The 10,796-nt window shown below is 39.8% G+C and overlaps 1 protein-coding gene across 1 annotated transcript; it reads right to left on the reverse strand.

Annotated features, from left to right (window-relative positions):
* Nucleotides 1-7,078: 7,078 nt before the first annotated feature.
* LOC125241278 lies at nt 7,079-9,123 on the reverse strand. The gene is made up of 2 exons (XM_048149668.1): nt 8,067-9,123; nt 7,079-7,274 (listed from the first exon to the last, which is right to left on the reverse strand). Exons 1-2 carry the CDS (start codon nt 9,119-9,121, stop codon nt 7,154-7,156), a joined length of 1,176 nt encoding a protein of 391 aa, XP_048005625.1. The 5' UTR covers nt 9,122-9,123; the 3' UTR covers nt 7,079-7,153.
* Between the last annotated feature and the right edge of the window lie 1,673 nt (nt 9,124-10,796).

Consider the following 10,796-nt stretch of genomic DNA (forward strand, 5'->3'; position numbering starts at 1 on the left):
GCATTTGAAGAAATTAAGAGGAAGTTGCAGTCAAGTGAGGTACTGGCGCATTACTCGAGCGAGCTGCCGCTGGTGCTGACGACGGACGCGAGCAGCACGGGCGTGGCGGCCGTGATCGCGCACCGCACGCCGGCCGGCGAGCGCCCGGTCGCCTACGCGAGTCGGGTACTGAGCTCCGCCGAGCGACACTACTCGCAGATCGAGAAAGAGGCGCTGGCGATTATATATGGTGTTCAAAAATTTCACCAATACTTATATGGCAGGAAATTCCTTTTGAAGACTGATCACAAACCACTGGTAACCATTTTTGGAGACAAAGCCGGTATACCTACTATGGCTGCGAGTCGGTTACAGAGATGGGCGGTGATCATGTCTGGGTATCATTTTGATATAGAATATGTTAGGAGTGAAGATAATGGAGCGGACGCATTGTCGCGATTGATTACCGGGTCTGACAGAAAGGTACGATCGGAGATAACATATCTTAATTATGTACAAAACTTTTTACCTATAACTAGTACTGATATTAAAAAAGCAACCAGCAAAGATCCGATTTTAGTAAAAGTTATGATGTATATTGCTTCAGGATGGCCTGCTTACTGTGATGATGAAAACCTTAAACCTTATCACACTCGTAGAAATGAGTTGTACATGGAGGCCGGGTGTATATTATGGGGTTATAGGATAATAGTGCCGTCTGTTTTTCAAAGCAAAATTTTACAAGAGCTGCATGTGGGACATGTGGGCATGGTGAAGATGAAGAGCACGGCCCGCAGCTACGTGTGGTGGCCCGGCATCGACGCGGCCGTGGAGCGCGTGTGCCGCGAGTGCGCCGCGTGCGTGGCCGAGAGCAGCGCGCCGCCCCGGGCGCCTCCCAAGCCGTGGCCGTACATTACAGAACCATGGACGCGTCTACATGTCGACTTTTTAGGCCCTATCGAGAACGAATCGTTTTTTGTTATCGTAGATTCGACTACAAAATGGATCGAAATTTTCCGAATGCCAAGAACGACGACGTCATCGGTCATTAAAGTTTTGTGTGAAACTTTTTCTAGATTCGGTTTGCCAAGGTCGATAGTTTCTGATAATGGTCCTCAATTTTGTAGCGCACAATATGATCAATTTTTACAATCAAATGGAATTGAAAAAATACTGACACCGACATATCATCCAGCGTCAAACGGTGCCGCTGAGAACGCCGTTAAGCTTTGTAAGAAGGCTATCAAGAAGGCAAAGCGAGAGGGGGTGGATATCGACTTAGCCTTGCAAGCATATCTAATGTCCTACAGAAACGCAATTCACGGCACCACGGGCGATTCTCCTGCATTGTTGCTGCAGAAACGGAGGCTGCGCTGCCGACTAGATTTGCTTCGTGGAGTAGAGGAGCGCGAGCGTACTGTGCAGCGCGCGCAGGAGAGGCAAGTTAGAGCCGCTGGGGGTCGCGAGCGTCAATTTCAAGTAGGGGATCTAGTGCACATGCGTGAGCACGCCAATTCGGAAAGGTGGATAAAGGGTACAATAAAAGAATTAGTAGGCTCTAGGAATTACATGGTGGAAAGGGTGGATGGTTCGTTAGTTAAAAAGCACGTTGATCAAATTAAGCACAGTGAGCGCAATCGTATTGGTACGTCGTTGGTGTGGCCTAGTTGGGATACGTCTGGTGGTGAGGTGTCGGGCACAGCTGATCCGGCGAGTGCAGGGACCGCGGGCGCGCATGAACAGGGGTCCGCCCCGGCCGCTGCTGAGCCAGTAGCACCAGTGGCACCGTTGCCGAGGGCCCAGCCGGCTACTAGCCGTTTTGGTCGACTCTTAAAGCCTGTGAGATTCTTTCCGATGCCGGATATTGATTAATAGCTGTTTGCATTTATTTTCTTGTGAATTTTATAAGGTTGCCTATTATTCAATGCCTTGGCTTGTTATACCTGCTATCTTCAATTAAGTGTGAGGGTGTGTTGTATGCATACTGCATGTAGGTGTCTATGAATAAGACTTAGTTGACATATGTCTGTATTTTCTATTGTCTTTTCATTCCTTTAATAGATATTGTTTTGGAAGCACGCTTTTCTATTTATGCCCGTTATTCCCGTAGCGTAGTCCCATATCTCACACCCGGGTTCGAATCCCGGTAAGGGCATTTATTTGTGTGATGAGCACAGATATTTGTTCCTGAGTCATGGATGTTTTCTATGTATATAAGTATTTATATTTATTATATATATCGTTGTCTGAGTACCCACAACACAAGCTTTCTTGAGCTTACCGTGGGCCTCAGTCAATATGTGTAAGAATGTCCTATAATATTTATTATTATTTATTATTATTATTGAACGCCGAGTGTGGAATTAAAAAACGAGCAAGTGAAAGGATTCTATAGTTGAACCACGAGCGAAGCGAGTGGTTCGAGAATAGAATCCTGAACTTGCGAGTTTTTTAACACACGAGAAGTAAAATACATTTGCACCCGAGTGTAACACAAAACTTTTCCCCTCACTGTAGCGAGGAAACTACAACGCAAAAAATGCGTTTATCACTGCTTCCAGTAGTTCCACAGGTGGTAAATCATCTTTATTACTAGATTCACCTACTTTTATCAATTTTAAAGCAGTTATTTTGACTTTATTCAAGGCCAAATTACTTTACCCACTAGTGGATAAAATGCGTTTTTACCCGCTGGTATTAAACGACAAAACACGTGTTTCCGAGCTAGTGAGGGGAAAACTATAAATCGCTCGCTCTCTCTTTTATTTACACGGAAGCAACTATCTTTTGTTAGTTCACTATACAAGAGCCACTAAAATCAATTTGAAGAATCAATTTAATATTTTCAAATAAAGCTAAACCAAACTTACTTAACAGCGCCCCCAAACAATTATGTGCCCACTAAACACAAAAATTGCGCGCGAAAGGTTATTCGGACATACACCGGGCCTTCATATGTGATATGGCCAGCTTAGCAGTTACTAAATGCTTTTGGTGTAAATCTGGGACTCCTCTAAAATTCCTGTTAAATATTACCCCCATGGAATAAGCTTGCCAAACACTGTTGCATTTAGACACTGAAACTGTCGTTTACCGCTATGAATAATGCGGTTAGAACTTGTACATACTACATAGTTGGACTCTGGTAGCTAAGTGAGGGTATGACTGAGAATGTTACTATTTTTTTCTACTCGTCGACTGTAATCTGTCAATTAGGACACCACAGACTAAACTATAAGTGCTAACTTTTCAGTGTTGGATACTCTATGGCAGTTCCGACTCAAGTGACTCAACTATAATAACCTCATTTTAGTTGACTTTAGTTAACTGTAATAATTTCAAAAATAGAACTTCATACAATTTCTATACTAATTTGCGATACCTGGCAAATTTTTCTGCATCTTTTATCTGTCGCGTTATCGGCCAATCAGAGACGGTTATTACAAAAAATTGGTTGTTAGGTAATTCGATGTTGATACAACGGTGAACGACGCTATTAACATTAATTTTAACTTGCATGAATGATGATATTTCCGTCCATTGATGATGAAGATGACTCGTAGAAAAAGTATTGTATACAATAGTGATATAATTAAGCTTTTCACTCTCGTACCGTACTATTAGGCCACTCAGCAAGCTTCGTGGCCTAAACATGGTACTCGACTGAAAAGCTTTGTATTATATCACGATTGTATAAAATACTATATTAGCCTAGAATCTATCAAATTTCTTTGTCCTCCCGTGTATGCGTGGGTGTTTGATAATGTAAAACCTGATGCATGCATGCGATCGCTGATTAACCGGATGTAACAAATTAGCTCATACGATACGGGATTTATGGAAAGCCGCAATATTAATTATTTTAACATTTTCAATCTGTAATTATTTTACATACCTAATTTTAGTATTCATAGTAGTTTCAATAGCCCACATACACACACATACACTAAGAGAAATTTGCATTGTGAATTTAACAAGTTCGACTTGTTGCGGGTTTATCCGTTTAAAACAAAAGTATTTTATTGATGATGATAATACAAGTCGAATTTGGTCGAACTACAAGGTCAAACTTGTTAAAAGATATTTGATTGAATCAGTCTAACATATGTTTAAATCAATATGTGTCATGTTGCTTTAATAAAATCGACTTGTTTATTCAAATGACGAGAAACTTGTAAGAATGTACTAAATAACCAAAAAACTTGTTGAACGAACATGAAACCTGGTTGTTTTTTCTCTCAGTGTAGAGCGATCACGTCGCGAGGCAATTTCCTCGCGCGTCAAACGTGCTATTTAGGCGTGCCTCGGTCGAGGCAGGCAGTGCGCGCGTTTCCTCGGCTGAATAACCTGCCTTACATTTCTAACGCCCTATAGGTACTAACCACCTTTAAGAGATTCGCTCGTATTAACTTTACACACTGTATTTTTGTGGAGCTTTATAGGATACCGTTCTACCTACATTTTACCATAGAGGAATAAGTAAGAACTCCATACATCAGTAAATGCGAGTTATTTGTAGTGACATCTGCGTCAATCACGCGTCAAAAAGCGTAAATTATCAGTAGGTACCACTACTCGACATTAAGTGTCAAAAGTGTGACGGCTGCCAAAAACATATAATAATATTAAAACAGTTTACAACTTACATCACAAGCAGAAGGAATTGAAAACAGAATACTGATGAATACTTACTATTGTTATACATATTAGCTAAAAATTGTTGAGCATTAGACTTTTCGTTCATCGCGACATCTATTGACAAGTGCAGTACTGATAATTTACGCTATTTGACGTGTGATCGACGCTAGATGTCACTACAAATAACTCGCATTTACTGATGTATGGAATTACATCTCTTTCCTTACTTACTCCTCTATGATTTTACTAATCAAGTAGAAAGCCATCCTTGTGCAGAGTAATTGCAAAGTGTAAGGAATGTTCGGATCTATTGTTTGTTGTTTCATTTCTTTTGCTGTTTACTAACGGGATTATTTTGCGCGGTGCAAGTTTCATCCCTCAAAGTGATAAGTTTACATGGAGTTCAGTTAGATGTTACGGTAATAATTCCTACTTTATATTGTTTAATGTAAAATACCCTATAATGGACGGTGATGCCATTATAGACAAAAAAAAAACACAAATCCTTAAAAATAAGTATCTAAAATTAATTTCTAAAAACTGACGGAATTGTACCATAAACAAGATTCATAGAACTGCTTAATTTTGAAGTTTCATTGAATTCGGTTATTTCTGAAGGATTTGGCGGCAAGATAAAAGTCATCAGTTTAATACTGAAAAAAATATCAGAACAAATTCTTAGTAATGTTGCTAAGAGAGTTGAGTTCAATGAGTTCATGTATAAAATAATAAAAAAATAATCCTCGTTGTAAACTTGAATGAGTTTTACTTACCGCATTAACCATGAGATAAGGTATAAAACATACTAGTTTGTTACTCCAAAGATATAAAGAAATAATGTTATTTTGCGAGTGTCCATAACTGGAACCGGAAAACTGCGTACGTATGATGGACAAGGAACGATTTACTGTTTAGTAAATCGTTCCTTGTCCATCATACGTACGCAGTTTTTTCAAAATTTACAAGAAACAATCCTATGTTAAAATAACCCAAATTAATTTTATTTTGGGCATATAAAATTCACTCACTGAGTATCAGTTGGCTTTTAAAGTAAAATTTTAAACTTATTTCACTGTCCATAATGGAGGATCCATTACTGGAGAACTGAGGTCCATGATTGAAGAAAAAACACCTCGTTTTAATTTGTCAACTATGAAGAAACCAATACGAGTACCTATTCTGCAATAAGCTTGAAATGTAAAAGAAGGATAAGACATTCTAATTAATTTTAACACGCTTAGCGGTAGAATTTTTACATGTATCAGTGAAATATCAAATATAGGCAATTTTTTTCTTAAACTGTCCATGATTGGGTCTGTTACCTTACTTATATATTGCCTAACAATAAATATTATAGAAGTTGGATTAAGAAATATGAAATATCTTGACCATGTTTTTTTTTTAATTATCTGTTGCATTATTTAATGCACAGCTAGTATAAAATATTTTATTTAAAGTTCAGGCAAGTTCCCCATTGTATTTTCTTGATCAAAGGTTTCAGTGTATCCGCTGGCCGCAGCTGTGAGAAATCCTTGCATTTCTTATTGCCCGCACAGATTGCTATAGTGCACCATATTGTTTGCACGCGAATGGGATCTTTATTTACAAGGATTTTCATTCGCTAAGGCAAACGAATGAGGTCAAATACTGGAGGTTTACATTGTGAGTATGGACGGAACACGGCCAGTGGTTTGAGAGATTGATTAAACGGAGTTATTTTTACTTACTTAAGTAGGTACATACAAGTTTTATCTTGAGAGATATTGGTAAGGTGAGGTGGATAACAATAGGGAACTTGACTGTAGTTAAAATAAAATATTTTATATCATGCACGAAATAAAGCATCAGATAAGAAAAACATTGGACAGAAGTTATTTTTAAATCCAATTTATATTTAATAAGTCAGGTAGAAATGTATTAAGTAACTGAGTTGATGACCGTGACGTCACTCAATTCGATTTCATATAAATTCCATATAAGCAAGTCGTTCAAATTCGTTTTGACAGTTCTCAAAAAGAAGCTGATTTGACTAAGAGGCAAGTAGCCTATAGAGAGTACTCTCTGGGGCTGAAGCACATCGAGAGATTGACAGAAGTTGTATTAAATACGACTGACTTTCGGAACTCCGGTAGCGCGTTAGTGACCGCACTTGCCTACTAGCAGACGTTAAGCGCCATCTGTTAGATTACTGTGGCACGACTTTGGCAGGGACGGAGGACATGCACAGATAAGTTGTAGCGGTCAAGGCAAGGTCAAGGCGTTTACAAATGTCTCAAAATAGTGATAAGGTTGATTAGATATTTATGAATACTTATTTACTTTTGCCACTGCAACGGCAACGGTTGTTGATACTACTATGAAACGCTTAGTGTGTTTGGCATTGTATTTTTAAAGGAATAACAGAACATGGCAAGATTAAGAGAAAGGAAACAGGTCTGAGAGGAGTCAAATGAAATCAGTCTCAAATGTAAACTCTGTATTTTGAATAAAGGCCCTATAATGAAAGTATTTGCAACGTGATATTTTTCCAGCAGCATCAACCAACAAAATTGTCGTTACAGAACGGGCAGTCTCCACTCCTCATAGTGTCGTACCCTTGCCTCAACATGCGCTTGCGGGGCCCGTCTTTAGTGCGGAAGCTTGTTCGGGAACGCGACCTGGAAGTATTGAATAGTTTTACGAAGACCAAAAAGGCGCTGGTGGCCTAGCGCTAATGGCTCAGCCACGACATTGGTCTAAGCGCGGCAGCGGTGAGCGGCGTCCATACATTGGAGCGAGACATCCCATCGCTGGATGGGACTTTTCATTCACACGTATGGCTGCCGCTCACCGCTGTCGCGCTTAGACCAATGTCGTGGCTGGGCCGTAAGAGCGTGCGACTATATTTGCCAGTCGCTCTTCGGTGAAGGAAAACATCGTGAGGAAACCGCACTAATTCCCAATATGACCTCTTCTCCTTCTCAGTCGTTCCCTCATGGCTGAGGATCGTGACCAACAGTGATTTCTCTCCACTTGACGCGGTCTAGGGCCATATGGACTGCTATCTGCACGGAACCACAAGCTTTCTTCACAAGACCTCTAGTAGTTAACCTTGGGTTGGAAGGTCAGGTGGCAGTCGCTTTCGTAAAATTAGTTGTCAAAGCGGACCCCAGGCTCCCGTGATCCGCCGTGCGGAACCGTGACAAATGCCGGGATAACGCAAAGAGGATGATGATGAGTTTTCAAAGACCAAGCACATCTTGTCACTAAAAAAGCCGGCAAATATGAAAAATGTCGGGCTCACATGTTAACCTATAAAAAATCTGAAAGCCCTTGTGATATATTCGCAGTAGGTACCTAAATGTTATAGTCTCTTGCATGGCACCTTTTAATATTTCTTAATACACCTGCCTAATTATTGTAAAAATATTTGAATATAAAATAATAATGTATGAAACTTAGTCACTCACTTTATAGGTGCAATAATCAGGATACGATCGAAATCTTCCGGAGTTGCGTCGTCATAGTCTTCGTCCAACATGTCGAGCCCTTTCCAGGCCAGCTCATTAGAATTCGAATTATCAAAGATATTCATACCTTTGTCAAACATATTCATATTTTTGAACGGTTTCACAATCATTCGTTTAGGACCCCAATTTGACTGAGGAATCATAAAACCCCGATTCATACCTGTCAATCCTTCGTTCAGAGGCTGAACCTTTATCTTTGGAATCATATCCCCGGTTCTCATATCCATGGCCTTTTTGCCACCGTCCACGAGATCTTTCTTCAAAGGGCTGACCATTATCTTGGGTATCATATCCCCGGTTCTCATATCCAAAGGCATTTTACCACCGTCTACGGGACCTTTCTTCAAAGGGCTGACCATTATCGTGGGTATCATATCCCCGGTTCTCATATCCATGGCCTTTTTGCCACCGTCTACGAGACCTTTCTTCAAAGGGCTGACCATTATCGTCGGTATCATATTCACGGTTCTCATATCCATAGACATTTTGCCACCGTCTACGAGACCTTTCTTCAAAGGGCTGACCATTATCTTGGGTATCATATCCCCGGTTCTCATATCCATGGCCTTTTTGCCACCGTCTACGGGGCCCTTCCTCAAAGGGCTGACCATTATCGTGGGAATCATATTCGCGGTTCTCGTATCCATATACATTTTATTACCGTCTACGAGACCTTTCTTCAAAGGAGTGACCATTATCTTGGGTACATCGGACCTTAACGGCCAGGCAAATTGGTCATCGTCATTTTTTCCCACCCTATTCATTAATTTTGATGATTCGTCCATGCGAGGGGTGAAGACGCGTGTCATTTTTGATTTTACAGGGGCATCGGGAGTGGCTGCTTTCGGTACGATGACTGGTGCTACGGGTGCCCCCCTATTTTTTGCGTCGAGCATGGACAGGAAAGGTTTTATTATGGGGGTCAAGGAGCCGTCGCCCGTCGCCAGGAAGGCGACTAGCACGTGGAAACACAGCATATTGTTGATGAAACCCATTTCTGAAAAGATGATTGTGTTAATTTTCTATCTACCAAATACAACTTTAATATCGAGGTGCCTGTCTCGACTATTTCCTCCTCCAAAACTTAACCACAATCGGAACGCAATTCGAAAATCTGAACAATGAAATAATTAGGCGTTTATGGTGTAATTTTTGATGAGTCCGCGCCTTTAAAAATCGTTGAAAAGTCTTGTTGAGTCTTAATTGACTACCTACTTTAAAATTTATAGAATAATATATAAAAACATTGTTTCAAAACTTATAACAAACACTTACAAATTATAAATATTAATATACTATTATTGCACAAGTCTGACCACTCACCTGCAGTTGCATAAGCAACTCGCGAAATACAATATAATTATGTACTAACGAACTCAGTTTATAAAGCTATACTAATCACATTATTCCATACTATGTACTAAATTAGTCTGCAAAGTTAGTTTTGCAGGCGTGGCGACACGGCACCCAAGTTACTGCCAACCAATATTGTTAGTTAAAGGTTTCACCACCTGCAAACATAACTTTGTGTATTGAGTTAATTACTAAACATATTTAGATTCACTACTTGCAATGCGATCATGGTAAAGTTTGATATGAGAAATTAGCGTTACTTTTTTAAAATAGCTTCGCGATTATGCTTGTTACATTAGTAAAACTAAGCGCGTATCTATCTAACAATATAACAAAATTGACTGTTATTAAGAGGCCATCGGCGTCCAAAGGCGCTCAGTGTTCCCAATTCTTATAACCAATTTTATTATGCAGGAACCCGGAAAGAAAATGAATGATCGTTCAGGTGTATAAAAGGAACAAAACTTATGGCTTCATAACTTCGTTTAATCTAATAGTTAGGAGTTTTAGGAGCTAAACATATCAAAGTTCCCTAAATTCCCTTATGCCGGCAGAGAGCTGGAGGGTTTGAAAGTCTCATATTTCGGTTTTTCCCTTACATATTAGAAACTGCTCTTTGTAGTGACATAATGATTATAAGGAAGATTAAAAGTTAATTCAATTTGCTATATGTAAGTTTTATTCAGTCATATTTTTGGATAAACTGTATAGCCTACCTACTCGTATCCTAGTACCAAGATAAAGTTTTGACGTTCAAATAAATTTTCAAGAGCAGTTATTTCGAAAACTATACAAGACATTGTAAATCTTGATGGAAATAAACATAATATAGCACATTTAATAAGCTTTTAAACTTTCGTAATCATCAACCTCCGTGTAGTGACGGGTTAAGAATTTCACCACCTCCTTTCTTCCCGTGGGTGTCGTAGAAGTCGACTGTGGGATATGGGTTAAATTGTGGCGTAGGCGAGAGGCTGGCAACCTGTCACTGCAATGTCACAATTTGGATTTCTTTCAACCCCTTTTTGCCAAGAGTGGCACTGAAACTTAGTAGTTCATGTGCTCTGCCTACCCCTTTAAAGGATACAGGCGTAATGATATGTTATGTTATAATCATCAATTCATGACGTCACTAGGATGCATAGTTTTTGAGACTATGTGAAAACTCGAAACTCTCCGCCTTAAGGCATACGGTTAGAGAATCTAGATACTGTTACGCTCCTAATGGCCACATGGAATGGCCAATGGTTTTATATGGACAATATGGTTATGGTGGTTTTATATGGTTTTGACAGATGACAGCCCACTAACCCTGAG

The sequence above is a fragment of the Leguminivora glycinivorella genome, chromosome Z (genome assembly GCF_023078275.1).
Source record: "Leguminivora glycinivorella isolate SPB_JAAS2020 chromosome Z, LegGlyc_1.1, whole genome shotgun sequence".
Classification (NCBI taxonomy): Eukaryota; Metazoa; Arthropoda; class Insecta; order Lepidoptera; family Tortricidae; genus Leguminivora; species Leguminivora glycinivorella.

Bases quoted from the DNA above. Each gene is read 5' to 3' on its own strand.
- LOC125241278 (XM_048149668.1), bottom strand. From the start codon at position 9,121: ATGGGTTTCATCAACAATATGCTGTGTTTCCACGTGCTAGTCGCCTTC. The intron at 7,275-8,066 runs GTGAGTGACTAA...CAATACTTCCAG, and splicing joins CTGATTATTGCACCTATAAA to GTCGCGTTCCCGAACAAGCT.